Source organism: Exserohilum turcica (genome assembly GCF_000359705.1).
Source record: "Exserohilum turcica Et28A unplaced genomic scaffold SETTUscaffold_3, whole genome shotgun sequence".
Taxonomy (NCBI): Eukaryota; Fungi; Ascomycota; class Dothideomycetes; order Pleosporales; family Pleosporaceae; genus Exserohilum; species Exserohilum turcicum.
In genome coordinates, this window is record NW_007360136.1 from 296,660 (window position 1) to 311,995 (window position 15,336).

Consider the following 15,336-nt stretch of genomic DNA (forward strand, 5'->3'; position numbering starts at 1 on the left):
CACAATATCGATTGTTGTGTTGCAAAAGCAACTTGCATGTTCTGTTTCTGATTAACAACTAATTGACACATTTGACAGCATTCTTAAAGCTGGTCTGCAGTCACTGAGATATGCTAACCTCGTAGTGTACATTGAATTCTAGGCCAATGCAAGCAAGTGCTAAGGCTCGTTGCTAAGGTGTCCGCTTAGCCGCTTCTCCGGGTCGGGCGGAACGACGTTAGGCTCCTTCTTGCATTCTAGCCTGTTTAGGCTTAGTAGAGATGCTGTACACCTGCGACCTAACTGTGTACACCCTCTATCTTTCAATATCACTCAAAGCCGAGTGATCCGTCTTTTTAATTAAAAGCGAGTGATTGCAAGTCAGTGATGTACGAAGAAAATGTATGTTTACACAATCTCAATTAAAGGATTACCATGATCACGCCACTAAGAGACAGAATGGGATGTCAAAGCCATCAGCTAATATGAAGAAGCTACCCAAAGTCCCCCACTACTAAGACTTTGGATGAGATTTACTTTTGAACATCAGTCTAATCGCTAGAGCCCGTTCTTAGTTAAGCCTTTTCTGTTATATTCAGAGTGATAGAGTTTCCCAAACGCTCGCTCTCTCAGTGACAAAATGGCCATTGTGCAATAAAGTCATCTCAGGTAAACATTTCCATGCTTTAATAAGCCCTTCAAAACGCATGAAGAACTCCTGCGACGGCACAGCGCGTAATATCTTGTGTGATGGACCTGCATACGTCAACTAGCAGTTTTGGTACATGTAAAACCAGATTCGGAATAGACTCGTCAGAGCATATATTGGATGGCGCAGTCTCATGACAAGAAACAAACCCAATACTGATTAGCGTTGACAGTGTTTAAGCCAAAGAAGGGATGACGACATATCAGCGCAAAGACTCAGCATCGGTACCGTACAATTGCTTCAACTCTTCCGACTTGTGGCGCCATGGTTTAGCTAGGCGAAAATGTGAAGCACGCAAAACCGCAGTATCGTCAAAGAGCACTCTAATCGAAACGACCAGAAGGAGACGCGAGAGATACACTCATTGCGAGCTTGCACTACGAAAGCCATGCCAGCGGCACTGCGTGGAAACCTGCCCTTGCTGGGAAACGATTGGCACGGGGGCTGCATTGTATACACTTTGGTGCATGCTTTGAGCGTCACCAGAACAAAAACGGTTCGGATACGGGAACACTATTATTAGGCTAACCGGCCATTCTGACTCGATGATAGGTACGAAAGTCCGGAACGCGGAGATTTTGGCCATGCAGGGTGTAAGCGCGAACCAAGCTAGTACTAGACCAACATCGGGTCCCCATCATCATCACCGTCCTTTAATACAGCCCCAGGTCCCGTTTCTGACACAGCTGTAATAACTACTTCGACATGCGCTGTCGAGGGGCCTGCCGCATCAATCGAACGACAGTTTCGACGCTTCAAATCCAGTCTTTCTCGCATACGAACGCTATTACAGGATGGAAAATGAGTAGAGGAGACTTGAAGGAAGAAAAAGTTAAAGTCAGCTGGATGAGGGAGGGTTGGTGGAGAGCAGCCAGATCATTGGAAACGCGCGAAACTTGCAGTTACTCTAAAGCATCCTTTTGAGATGAACGCTCGAATATTCTTGACCGGACCACACGAATGGAGACTCACCATTAACGAACACGCCTTGAAGTGCAGTTATCCGAACAATGCCGAATTCAGTACAGGAGAACCTCGACGACTACGATGCCCCATGGACTGACCTTCATACTCTATCGCCAAGCAATCGTTATGGGCACGTGCGCTCTCCGGACATCCCACGCTCGGTCATTCCTACTTCAAACATCTCTGGATCCGCCTGTACGAATCGAGTCACACTCACCTTCCAAGCCTCATAGTACCTTTACCTTACCTGGCCACTGCTGATTCCAAAGTCACCGGTAGCCACATCTGAGCAGGACGAAGAAATGGGCCCATTCAAAAACAGAAATAACCCTGGAACATCTCAAGACATGGACATCTCCTGGACCTCCCATCTTTCTACACGTTTGGACGGATCTGGCTGAGAATCCTTTTGAGTCAAGGTCACCCATACATGCTGGTGCTTATGACCTAACCTACCAGCGATATCTGAGTTCTCATACCTGACGAATTCCTTTCCTACAGCGTGTCGGTTCCTAGGATTATTACCCTTTTTCTGGTCCATCATTCAAGTGTAATTTGGAATACTCCCTTTATCCATGGATCCACGTCCTGACCATGTACCCGGATACACGGCCATAGAACCAGGATTGTTGTTGCCATCGCCACCACTCCACACACTTCAAACTAAATGACTTCTTCAACAAGATGTCTCACGTCCCGCAAGATCTCGTTAGGAGTAGTGTATATCAACCGAGAGCATTTTCGACAACTGCCAAGGAATAACCGCCACGCCCTCAAAACAGCCGCATCATCCCTGGTTTTCTGAACAATGCAAAAAGGCTACACCCATCCTCGGCTCCGGAAATTAGAAGCGAAACTATGCAGGAGCTTCAATGAACCATTTAGCCATATCTAATCCGCAAACAAAACAGCCTCAGACATCGGAAAACGGTGTTGGTGACGGATGCTTCGAAGCATCAAAAGGCCGGTTAAATCTACTTGGAATACTAGTGCCCAACCCCCGGCTGCTAAGACAAACACGAATCAGGAAGAGTGCTCCATTACCCCCGGTGAGAAGATCCCCAGAACGCAGGATAGCGCCGAAGGACCATGCACCGTTTTTCCATTCCGATTCGACGCTTCAACAAGAATCGGGCTGAAGTCCTTTTTGGTGCCATCATCTCAATTTCCATCCGGGCTGGTCAAGCTGAGCCATACTCGACATGGAAGAATCAGCCTGGATACGAAGCCTAAAAGTGGACCACTGACACTGACCATCTGCTGACATGTGCAGGTATCAAACCGAGTTCTCACTATCACTCACAAATCTGGATAGCTGACCAGACGAGGCTCCGTCTTCTTGTCCTAAGAGCAAACCGATAACCGGCATTGCACGCGTGCCCAAAACGACTCAACTCGACTCCTACTGAGGTGCTGTTGACCAGATACGGCCCGAGAGCTCGAAATCAGGCTACATTGTTTTCAACCGCTTTGTACACTACAAGTCTTGGATTACACTTTCTAGTGGCTGTGTTCTCAGCTGCAGCAAGCAAGCCATGTACTGTTTGCTTATTTACTTGGAGCCCAACAAAATAAAGACACTTTGCTTGACCAAGGAGCGTTGAATACAGCAAAAAAAAACACTGATTTCAAGAAGAAAAAAATCATCGGATTCGTATCACAGTCTTCCCCCCCCCCAACAAATGTGGTTAAGAATAGCTGTCTCTTCTATCAGTGTTGAATAGCTCATCCAGGAAGATTCACATGTCAACCAACTGACCGCCATGGGGACGCGCGAATTCGACTATTGCTGAAAACACTACTAGCACATATCTCGACATGACGAAACGAAGCACGCAAAAAAAAGGGGGGGGGGCAATAAAACCACGAGGAAACGAATAGCATTCCCATCACTCTATCGATCAAGAACGCACTACACGGCCGCCATGACGAAAACCGAAACCCCCCGCATCATCACCCCAGATCCCCGCGGCCCCTCTTCCACCGCGATTCCATTCCATTCCAACAAATGAGCGACCCCTGCCCCCTCCCGTACTTCTTCTCCTTCTCCTCAATCAATCAGTTTAACAGCCACAGCCACAAGCCTTGCTAGCCACACATCCCTTTCCACACGCAGCATCCTGTTTGCAGTCGTTGAAGGTAGCGCACTGGAGCCACGCACCGCCGCCATCACCAGCAGCAGTCCAGCACCACTTTCCGTCGCCGGGGTTACCGCAGGCCTTCCAGCAGTAGTTGCCCGAGCAGCCGAGGCCGGCGTCGTAGTAGCATGCTTGTTCCTTGCGGGCAAAGATGTCTGCAGCACCTCTGATTTTGTCGGGCGAGGAGAAGGCGCGCGACACGAGCGATGCGTCGGGCGTGCCGTATGAGGTCTCGTAGAGACGGCGGTTTTCGCCCAGAGGGTGGTCGGCGCACTTGCGGTACTTGGAGGGGTCGGCGCCTTCGGGCACCGTCATGACCTGCGAGAGTGTGTTAGTTTTTTCTGGAAGAGATTCTGGGGAGTGGAAAAAGGAGCGTACACCGAGCTCGCCGCACTCTTCGATCAGAGAGGCGCGCTCGCTGAGTGCTTCGGCGTTGGCATCAGGGGCAGCGGAAGCCAGGACGGCGCTGGCGCGGAGGGCGAGCGCGAGGAGGCTAAAGGCAAACTTCATGATGGGCGATGATTGTTGATGGATGGAATGTGTGTTTATTGAGGTAAACAAGGCGAGATGGTGATGATGGTCTGGCTTTTGCTGAGATACCACTCCATCTTTATACCTCCTCCAGCGTCCTCTTTGCTCCGCCCTCTCTGTCACAGAAAGTTCCTCCGTATTACTATCCGACGGTCGACCGACCGCACGCCTAACGTCTCGCGATATTACCTACGTGGTACGGTACGCTCGAATGGTAGCATGGCCTGCCTCATCTCTTGGCCCCATTGCAGCCTCAAAAACGCAATATCGAATCAGATGGCCTAAGGATACAGGTATGCGCAGGTACCTAGCAGGCAAAGTGTAAGGAGGGGCATGGATCCACCATGATTGCGAGCATTTCGGTCTCCGAACGATTACGGGACCCTTTTCTTTAGCACTTGTTTAAGGCTTCCCACACGGGCTGTTAGCAATGTAAGGCGGGAACAGCGGGAATAAAAGTCCGATTGTGCTGGCCTCAAGGCCCCCAAGGGTCCATATGAGGCCTAAATGCAACGTTATACTTGAAGTAGATGGATCGCCCTTGTTTAACCCTATGTGTATGCTGCGGATTCCGAGCGGGCTATCATTTAGCCTAGCACAGCTGTCGCATTAGCTTGCATCGTGTCAAGTAAGCAAATGGAGGCTAAAAAGAGGGTTTAGAGTGTGTTGAGGAAGGGAAAAATTGAGGTATTACACACCTCTGATGTTTCGTGTGTCTGGTCGGAGACGTGTAGTAGGACCAGGAAATAGGGGTCTAAGCGGAGTTTGCAGATCGTCCCTGCGTAGAGAGGCTGAAGGTCTCGTTAGGCGTCCCGCCCCGCATTCCGTCTAAAATCTGACGTTGATCAATCTAAGTGGGCGGAAGAGGCAATGTGCCAAGCCGTACGGTGAGCGCTCCGGGCTGACATGGCGAGACCGGAACAGCGGCAACACTTGTCGGGAGGCCAATGTCTGCTTGTTACACGACGCCCGCGGCATGCGCACACGTTAAGTCTGCATGCACCCACGACTCTGCAGCTGAAGAGGATTGCCACTAGGCTTTTGTCTGTGATTGGCTGGATAGAATGAAACAAAAAGCAAGCAGAAGCCGAGAAAAGCAAGTGCTGCACGGCAGGTGAGTGATGTGAAATGATATTGGTGGGCGGCAAAGCCCAAGTTCGCTAATGATATCTCTAGTAATACAGGGAAAACGCTCAAAAGAAAGAAAAGAGTAAGAAGAAGAAATCTACAGTCCTAGTCTCGGACTAGGCTCAATCAGCTGCACCACGGGTGGTTGGCTGCAGCGGGGGAGCGAGTGTATGCGCAGCTGAAGGTAATTGGTGAGACATGCTCAACCCCGCTTCACACTGACTGTCGAATGTGGCTTGTGTGAAACGAGCCATCTCGGAGAGGCCAACTACTCGTGTGACGCGTTAAGGTTTGCAACCACTGCAGGCTCTCTGCCACTGAGGGATGGACCTGGCAGGATACCCCGAGGGGCTGAGTGTGCAAGCCAACGGGGGCAAGGCACAGCGTGGCCCTATGCATGTTTCTGCGGTACGGGTGTTTGGCACGACCGATCAGATGCGGAGGGGAGATTGGAAGTTTCAGAGTCATCGAGGACAAGATGCAACCGACATGTCACGAGGAGACGGGAAGTCCGCTAGCCATTCGAAAGAGCTCAAAAGCAAGGCCGGGCGTCTCTCGCACCATCATCTCGACGTCTGACCGGAGCGAGAGGCCAGGGTTGGCGCGGAAGGCCTGGATGATAACGTCGCGCAGGCCGCGGTCCGTGTGGAAGGTGGACTCGTATGCCTCTTGGCATGCCTCTGGGAATTCTGAGCTGCCGAGGTGCAGGTCGATTTGCTCGATGAACTTGCTACGCGCAAGCGCTTTCAAGCCAGCAATGCCATATCTGCAACGAACGGTTAGCCAATGCATGTCATGCGTAGTCGTGTCATGGTTGGAGAAGGACAAGAACGCTGACGCGGTCTGTTTCAAAGGCGCTTTCTCGACGCTTAGCCATGGCAGCCATTGGCCGAGCGTGTCATCGCAGACAGAAAAAACAGAGAAGAGGCGGGCGGCATGCTGTGGACGCGGCCAAAGAGGCCGTGCACCGCGGGCGCTGATTGGCTGCGCCGTGGAGTTGGTGACGCACATGGCGGCGGGGTGAGTCGGCGTTTGCAAACGCCGTGCAATGCACACCATCACGGGAACCAGATGGTGCTCATGCACACGAACAGCCACGCTGCAGGCTAAGGGGGCTGCCATGGCCCAAAACAAGCGGCAACATGCACATTGACTCGGAAAACGTGGTACTTACTTCTCTGCGATTGCGTACACCTTTGCGTGTGTGACGAGATGCGTCGACTCCACATCGAGCTCCGTGTCGGAGAGCACGCTCTCGACGTCGTCATCCTCGAAAAACTGCGCAGCCATGGGCGATGCCGGCATCTTGGCGAAGGCGTCGACGCCCTGCGACGGCTGCTCCTCTGGCGGAGGCGTCGATGGCATTGCGCTGTTGGCTGCGGCCACAAGCGCCAGCAACGGGTCTTCGATGGCGGCGAGGTTGAGTTTCTTGGGCTGGCTTGGCCGCGAGAATCGTGACGATGCAGGCCGGTTGGAGCGTTGTGAGGAGCGGCGCGAGAGTGGCTTCTTGCTGCTGAGGTAGTCCATGTGGTAAAAGTCTGCAATGCATCATCAGCATGGCCCGTGGCATTGTCATCTGCCGAACGCTGCTTACAGTGGATCATGTGTTCTACCGCTTCCGCGTCATCTTCGCTCAGGTCAATGACCCCGCTCTCTGCCTCTCTGAAGCCGCCTCGACAGGCGCCCTCGAAGAAGGTGGATCTGGTTGCGAGGAGTAGGCGGTGCACCTGGTATCTTTTGGCTCCACAAACAATGGTCAGATCTGAGTATTTGCCGCATTCAAACAGTCTGAGGGGACTTAGCTGGGGCTGGGCGCGAGGGCAGGATGCTACTTACGAAGCCAGGGCAGACTTGAGTTCAATCATTGGTGCGTCCATGGTGGAAGTGTGTACGACTATGTACTTGCTGTGTCGGTGGGAAAGAGAGAGTATTCTGATGTGCCTTTGTGAATTGGAGGTGGCAGATGAAGCCTTCTTGAAGCAGATGATCGTAGGACCCTGCTTTAAAAGGAAAAAGCAAAAGGCTTCCAAGATCAACGGCGGCGGCGCAGTTGTGACGATGTTGACGTTACGCAACAGTGCTTCTTAGGGGTACGTAGGGGTCGGCGAAGATCTCTCGGAAGCGCCGTGCGGATCCAAGTCTCTGGTAGGGCTGAGCCAGGGGACCGAAAAGCGGTGGGTGCCGTGGCCGGCTAAGAGTTGAACCGAGACGATTGAAGCCCTACTCGTACGTGTAGGCGGTGCGTGGATGCGTAGGAGTAGGATGGGCGCGCACACGTCTGCGAGTGTAGAGCAAGGTGTAAGCAGGATGGATGATGGAGTTGCATTGAAGCGGGACACTGGCCCTCTTGTAGTAGGTAGGGTTGCCCAGATGGTTGCCGCCATGGCAGGCTGGCGGCTTGCTGAATTCGACGATGACATGGGGCGGCCCATGGACAGCGTCCAGCCAAGTCACAGGGTGTCCCTTCGTTCTGTCGGCGGTCCAAAAATCGAGCTGACACGCAACGCTGTGCCAAACACACGCAGCGGCTTGGCTTGGGCGTAGCGTTCACTGGCCTGTGCAAGCTTCTCTACTAGAGCGACAGGGTCAGCAATGTCACGCGAAAGGCTAATGTAGCGCCGTGCCGAGCGCCATCTCCAATCGCGGTACGTACGGCAGCAATGGCAATGGATGCGAGGCGCAGGGGACTCTATGGGTCTGGCCAAGGGCAAGTCACCTGGGTAATGCACATACAGCCAACGCCAATTTCATTTGCTTTGCGCGCATAAAGGGCTACCGCAGGAAACTGGCCGACTGACTCCAGACAAGTCGGCGAAACGCATCTGCCGTCCTCCGGGGCGCAGCAGTCCTTGCTCGATGCCCATGCGGGGGGGTGTTGAGATGGCCATGCCACTTCTACCACCACCATCGAGCCACCGAGGCCTGCTCGTTTTGCGCCGTCTTCCGGCCACACGCCACGCAAGCTGCAGCTGTCGGCGGCGGCGCTGCAGCTGGCGGTACTGCTGGTGCTGGTGCTGCTGATGGGGCTGCTGCATGCCGTGCTTCTCCAAGCACATCTCAAACGCTGCTGCATCTGGCCACGAACAGGAGAGGAAGAAATTATGCCCGCGCGTCGACTTTCCTCTGCTCCAGTTTCAACCGGGCTGGCGTCTGGTCTGAGAGCCGTCGCGTGCGAGAGCGAGCCAAACGTCTCGCGCACCCCGCATATTTGACAAGTGCAAGAGCCGCCATGGGATGCGGGCTAGAAAGACGGCGGAGATGCAAGAATCGCAGCCAGAGCCATGGCTCAGTCTTACGGTCGTCGTGGGCTAGATGCGCGTCGACGGTCGGCGGGTGGCAACACCTGAAGACGCGTGGTAGACGACGCCTCCGCCTCCGCCGTCTCCGTGTCCGAAGTCGTAAGGGCCAAGGCTTCACGTGGAAAAGGGCCCAACCGAGCCGTGGGTGGCCAGCCACATTCCAGCCGCGTGGAAACCAGATCTGTTCTGATGGTGAGATGACTCGCTTGCAGTCTCGACGTGCCAGGAACAAGCTGAGGAAGAAGTAAAAGGCCACACGATTGGCAACCCTGTCGGCGGCAATCCTAGCCATCAGCCAAACAAGACAAACACAAAGGAGCGCGGCTGCGATTCAGCCGTACGTGGGCTGGCGCCCGTCGTTTCCAATTGACGTGTTTCAGCAGCCATCGCGAGGTCTCGAGTTTTGGTGTTGAGCGAACGGTGGTGGTGGTGGTGGTGGCGGCAACTTTTTTTTGCTGCCACTGCCGAGCCGAGCATCGGCTACGTACTTTCTGCTTTGGGCGCTGACATAACGGGGGGGAAGTGGAAGGGGGAAGCAGCGACCGGGGTGAGGGCGGGCCCGCCGCCTCGCCAAGGGCTGACGTCGATAGGCCATGCACAGGCACAACAAGACAAGCAGCTCACCACACCCACCCCTCCAAGCACGCACGCAGTTTCAGGTCCAGCCGGCGTCACTTGACCGTGTGCTCTCGTTGATGCGCGCGTCTACACTTTGTGACTAGCGCTTGTTTCTCTCCGCCCACACCCCCCCTTGCTGAGCTCCCCCCGCCTCGACCCAACCCCGCGCCGCTCAACCATGGCCGATTTCAAATTATCAGCCACTCTACGCGGCCACGAGGACGATGTGAGTCAAGCCCAGACGATGCACGAAACACACAGAGAGCCAAGCAGCCTAACAGTGCCCACGGTAGGTCCGCAGCGTGGCGTTTCCGTCCCCCTCGTCCATCGTCTCTGCGTCGCGAGACTTTACCGTACGCGCGTGGGCACTGCAGTCGACCAGCCCGCCAGCATGGGAAAGCACCATCAAGACACACGGCAAGGAGTTTGTCAACTCGCTCGCCATCGTCCCGCCCTCGTCGGCCTTTCCTGAGGGCCTTGTCGTCTCCGGCGGCAAGGACCAAATCATCGACGTACGCTCGCCCAGCAAGAACCTCGATGCCGACGCCGACGCGCTCCTCATAGGACATGGCAACAATGTCTGTGCCCTCGACGTTAGCCAGGATGGGAGGTACATTGTCAGTGGCAGCTGGGACATGGAAGCGCGACTGTGGGAAGTTGGCAAGTGGGGCGAATCGACCGTGTTGCAGGGTCATACTGCGTCGGTATGGGCCGTCCTTGCCTTTGACGCCAGCACCATCATCACCGGCTGTGCGGACAAGCAGATCCGCGTCTACGATATTGCAGGCTCGCCGTCGCCAGTGCGCTCCATTCAGGCGCCAGAGGTCGTCCGCGCTCTGTGCCGATTGCCAGACAACCACCCTTCGGGCGCCCAATTTGCCTCGGCAGGCAACGACGCTGTGATACGATTGTGGACACTCACTGGAAAGCAGGTGGCGGAGCTACATGGCCACGAAAACTTCATCTATTCACTCGCCGTCCTGCCCAACGGCGGCATCGTGAGTGCCGGCGAAGATCGGACCGTGCGCATATGGGAAAACAACCAATGTATACAGACCATTACCCACCCGGCCATCTCAGTATGGACCGTGGCTGTGTGCAAAGAGAATGGCGACATTGTCACTGGTGCGAGCGATAAGCTTGCGCGCGTCTTCACCCGCGACCCCACCCGACACGCTACCGAGGCGGAGATCCAGCAATTCAACGACGACGTCAAGGGATCGGCAATTCCGCAACAGACAGTGGGTAACATCAACAAGGAGCAGCTGCCAGGGCCCGAGTTCCTCACACAGCGATCAGGCACAAAGGAAGGTCAAGTCCAGATGATCAGGGAGATGAACGGCAATGTCTCGGCATACCAGTGGTCGGCAGCAGCGAACCAGTGGGTAAATGTCGGCACAGTGGTCGATTCGGCTGGAAGCGGGGGCCGCAAGATCTCGCATGCCGGCAAAGAGTACGACTATGTCTTCGACGTTGACATTGAAGACGGCAAGCCGCCGCTGAAGCTACCCTACAACCTGAACCAGAACCACTATGAAGCCGCGCGCAAGTTCATTGAAGACAACGAGCTGCCACTCACGTACCTAGACCAGGTCGCAAACTTCATTATTCAGAACACACGGGGCGCAACCCTAGGCCAAAGTGAGGCGCCAGGGGCCGATCCATGGGGCTCGGACGCGCGGTACCGCCCGGGAGACGCTAACCAGGTATCATCGGAACCACGGCCTACGCCACCGGCACCTAAAATACTGCCACAAAAGGAGTACCTCCCTATCACAGCTGGAAACCACAAGATTATCTTCAAGAAGCTCACAGAGTTCAACCAAGCACTAGTTGACGATGGCCAAAAAGGCATCTCACTGAACCCTTCAGATATTGAGCAATTGAGTGTCACTGTCAGTGCATTGGAAAAGGGCAATGGCAAGGGCATTGACATCACCGGCGTCGAGCTTCTGGTCAAAGCAGCAACGCAATGGCCAGCCGAGAAGCGTTTACCAGCGCTTGATCTGCTGCGGCTGGTGCTCGCTTTTGAAGATCCGGCTGCGTTCCTCGTGTCCCCTGAGCAGAACTTGTTGCCAAACCTTATCGAATCAGGGGTCTTTACTGGGTCGTCTCCGCCAAACAACACCATGATGGCGATAAGGTGTCTCAGCAATCTGCTCCAGACGGAAAAGGGGAGGCTTCTCGCCAGCACAGAGTTTGACAATATTCACCCCTTGGTATCACCATTTCTTTCGTCGGCCAACCGCAACCTGATCATTGCGCTCACCACGCTGTACATCAACTATTCGGTTCTTCTCAATTCAGAGAACAATGCGGACCGTGCGCTGTCGCTCCTTGACGACCTATCAAAGATTCTTACTACCGCCACGGATTCCGAAGCCGTGTACCGCGCGCTTGTGGCTACCGGCACATTGCTGTGTCTAGGGTCCGACTTTTGCGAAGCTGGACGAGATATCCTACAGATAGGTGACGCCATCACCCGAGCTGAGCAGAAGGTGAAGGAGCCTCGCATCCGGAATGTCGTCGCTGAGATTCGCCAGCGGCTGCAGGGATAGAAGCCAAGTGTGGCTATTGGCTACAAACATTCCTGCTTTGCATGCAAGTGGACATTGTACAGTACAGGATAGCAGACGAGCATTGCATTACATTACGCCAGGTGCTTTTCTTGGACCACACATAGATGTAAGGACGTGCGTCGGCATGACGCGACACCACATGGGCACAGCACATGCAACGGGCAGCAACACCAATGTACAGTTTACATATGCAGCAGCCTGCAGCCTAAACTCACATGCTTCGACACATGACTTTTGCGCCCATATGCACACTAACGCCATGCCTGCAGCCGACATAGTCCGTTGTAAACTAATCTAAAGAATGGTGCGGCTTTTGACCTTCCCCAGATTTTGGTGGAGGGCGCGCATTGAAGTCTGATACTAACCTGCAGCAATGCATATGCTGACGACGTCACCCAACAGCTAGCAACGATGACGACGACGACGACGACTACGAGTGCGACTACGACGACGACCATGACAAAGACACCATACAATCCCACCCAGCCTGCCCACAATGTCCTGCCCGCAATCCCATCGGACCTAGCTCCTAGAAAGGCAAAAAACAAAAGAAAAACAAAAATGAAATAGAACAGACCACCCCCCGCTTGCTTCATAAGACGAGCATCCTTGCTACTATTACGATCGTCGTCATAGCTGCGCTGCTTACGGAGAATGCTACATGTGCATGCTACATACTACCCGCTACATGCTACGCGCTACACGCTACTTGGCGGGCGCGCGCACTTGCGGCGTTATTTTTCTCTCTGTCGACCCATTCTTGCAACCCCCCCACCCGCCATTTTTTCGAAATGACCGGCTTTTTTGCTTTTTCTTTTTCATTGTCAACCAGGCAATTTACCGTGCAGTAGGGTGGGAAAAGTACAAGGAAATTCTGTGGGTGACCACCGTTTTTTTCCCGCCACTGAATTAATCTCTTTTTTTCGGGGGTTACTTTTTCTCTATACTATCTCGGAGGCTCCCTTGTCTACATTAGCCGATATGCATGAGTGGTTTGATTTCCGAGTCTATCCTTTCTTTTTTGGATATGTGTCTTTGCTTTTCATGTAACATTGTAGGTACAGCTATGTACCGAGGAGTGTATGATTACTTTTTTTTGTTCATCTCCCATGTCTTTTCTCCACTTTTCGGACTTGTCTACGCCTCTCTCTCTATCCCTCTCCTGCTCCCTATGTCCTCGTCTTTATCTGCATATCTCGTGCTGCTGATAATATGTACAGGCGCACGTTCTCCTTTGTGTTCCTGCTATGCACGCACAGCCAAGTGCTACCTTGCTCGTAGCTTGTTTTACATTGCATATTATTAACATGGCACGCACTGTAAATATCAACCCAACATCTATCCTCCTTTGATCTCGGCAATTTCCACTTTCCGACACGTGTGGGGCCTTTTTCTTTCTCTCTTACTTACGTGCTTTGCTTTTTATTTACATGGTTCAAGTGAAGGATGGGGTAGGTTTTGGCAACAGGCATGGGCCCTGTTAGGAAGTATGGAGGGTTACTTACTCGTACGATGGGAAAGTTTAAATGCCTGGATAGGGATTAGGCTATACAGTAGAGAGATGGGCGGCGTGCTTATGGGTATACAATCCTTGCATGGTCGCTGGACCTGCTCTTGCTGGACATGTACACACACAGAGAGAGAGAGAGATAGTAAGAGTGGGGGTTGAAGGACCAGGAGGCTCTCTGAATCAGGGTCAAGAATTTGGAATAGGCATGCTGGTGCCCATGGCGCCCGGTCTTCGTATCGTCTCTCGCCTTCTGACTCGCGACAATGACGACGATAGCCAGACTAAGCGGCGCCCCGAGTAGCTCGGCCCATAAAAGAAAAAGGGTTCGTGCCGTATGGGCCCAGCGTTAGCCCAGTGTAGGACTGGAAAGCTAGCACGTCTGTCCGTCTTACGAGCCGGGCGGCGCAATGACATCGGCATATTTGCCTCTCTCTGTCTCTGTCCTCCCTTTGTCGCTCTCCCATCCCCCCTACTCCCTGCTCCTATATTGTCCCAACGGCCGAAGCAAATACCAAGTCAAATAAGAATGAGGCTGCGTTGAAACAAGCCGGGAGAAAGCTTACCCGCGCATATCCGCGCTCCGTCCACCCAGTGCGCAATCCCGTGGTTCATGTGACAACAGCCATCATCAGCAAGTCGTTAGCAGGGCACACGTGCATACGAGTCTCTCTCTTTCTCTCTCTCTCTCTCTCTCTTCTCCTTCCCTTTCTGGGCACTTGCATTTCCCACATCCAGTTTATTGTCTGCCCGGAAGGATCAAGCTTTCGGGGGTATTACGAGCACACACCTCCCAAAAAAAGAAGAAGAAGAAGGCCCGGCGTGCGACTTCGTTTGCTCGTAGCCTGTTTTTCTTTGCCTTTCTTGTCTGCGCCCGAAACAGATGGAGCGATTCAATGTCTTGGCGGGCGCGTGGGATGGGACTGGCGTCGGCATGTCGGCGTTTGGGAACCGCCGACGGGGGCGGGAGGGGCAGTGGAGACGCGGGTTGCAGGGGCGGTTTTGGGCGTAAAAGCGCCAAGAGGCGTTGCGTAGGTGATGCGGAGGGAGATGCACATGCACATACATGCACATGCAGACGTTAGGGGCGGTGTGTGCGCGTGCAGAGGGGTAACGTTACGGCCTGGTGGTGGATGCGTGTTGCGTGTGCAGTCTGCAGCGGTGAAGATGGAGTCTGCGCGCGTACGTATGCGTATGCACGGTGGGTACTGTATACTGTATACTGTAGACGTGGAGGAGACGACTGGGTGAACTGGGGAAGATAGACTAGTATGCATGGGGACTAGTGTGGTTGCGTCTGGGGAGTGAGCACGTGTAGGAGATGGACACTCTTCAATCTCCACGAGGTCACCATCGACTCAACGCCACGTTTAGTCTTGATACTCGCAAATCTTCGTCGGCCTCTACTATGTTCATGGCTCATATGTCTATCTTGATTGCAATGGATGCATTTCCTGACGCCTTGATATCGCTGACGTCAAGACAGGGTCGAAGAATGGGGTAATAAAGGCATCATTGTTACGCCGGATTTTGCTCCACGGGAACTCAAAGATGTACGAGTATACAAACACTATGGAATGAATCGTCTGGAGTCTTTTTTGTACTTTCAATTATCGCAGTTTCGTTGTAACATATCTCGAAACACCACTGTATCTACCTCTTGCTCTACACTTCGACCTGACGATTCTCCAAAAAAAGGGCGCTTTTTACCACAAACCCCTCAAGTCTGAAACCCCCAACTCGATTGACCGTGCTGTACACGCACCTCACCCAGCAGTAATCATGTCCGGCAAAAACGAGCAAGGCTTCATCGATGTCAAGCAGAAAAACGGTATTTCCCCCCCCCCCTCTTCCCTTCTCAACCACCACCATCATCCCCCCC

The 15,336-nt window shown here is 53.5% G+C and overlaps 4 protein-coding genes across 4 annotated transcripts; 2 read left to right on the forward strand and 2 right to left on the reverse strand.

Annotated features, from left to right (window-relative positions):
* Window positions 1–1,698: 1,698 nt before the first annotated feature.
* Window positions 1,699–1,887, forward strand: SETTUDRAFT_154235 (uncharacterized protein; the record flags this gene model as incomplete). The annotated part of the gene is made up of 1 exon (XM_008028982.1): window positions 1,699–1,887. The coding sequence occupies one exon, from the start codon at window positions 1,699–1,701 to the stop codon at window positions 1,885–1,887; it is 189 nt and encodes a 62-aa protein (XP_008027173.1).
* Window positions 1,888–3,717: 1,830 nt separating this feature from the next.
* SETTUDRAFT_20098 (uncharacterized protein) lies at window positions 3,718–4,302 on the reverse strand (the record flags this gene model as incomplete). The annotated part of the gene is made up of 2 exons (XM_008028668.1): window positions 3,718–4,110; window positions 4,171–4,302. 2 exons carry the CDS (start codon window positions 4,300–4,302, stop codon window positions 3,718–3,720), a joined length of 525 nt encoding a protein of 174 aa, XP_008026859.1.
* Window positions 4,303–5,943: 1,641 nt separating this feature from the next.
* Window positions 5,944–7,328, reverse strand: SETTUDRAFT_90911 (uncharacterized protein; the record flags this gene model as incomplete). Its single annotated transcript, XM_008028983.1, has 4 exons — window positions 5,944–6,217; window positions 6,626–6,989; window positions 7,046–7,239; window positions 7,288–7,328. 4 exons carry the CDS (start codon window positions 7,326–7,328, stop codon window positions 5,944–5,946), a joined length of 873 nt encoding a protein of 290 aa, XP_008027174.1.
* A 2,218-nt stretch (window positions 7,329–9,546) lies between these two features.
* SETTUDRAFT_116667 (uncharacterized protein) lies at window positions 9,547–12,158 on the forward strand (the record flags this gene model as incomplete). The annotated part of the gene is made up of 2 exons (XM_008028984.1): window positions 9,547–9,594; window positions 9,662–12,158. The coding sequence occupies 2 exons, from the start codon at window positions 9,547–9,549 to the stop codon at window positions 11,924–11,926; spliced, it is 2,313 nt and encodes a 770-aa protein (XP_008027175.1). The 3' UTR covers window positions 11,927–12,158.
* Window positions 12,159–15,336: the final 3,178 nt, after the last annotated feature.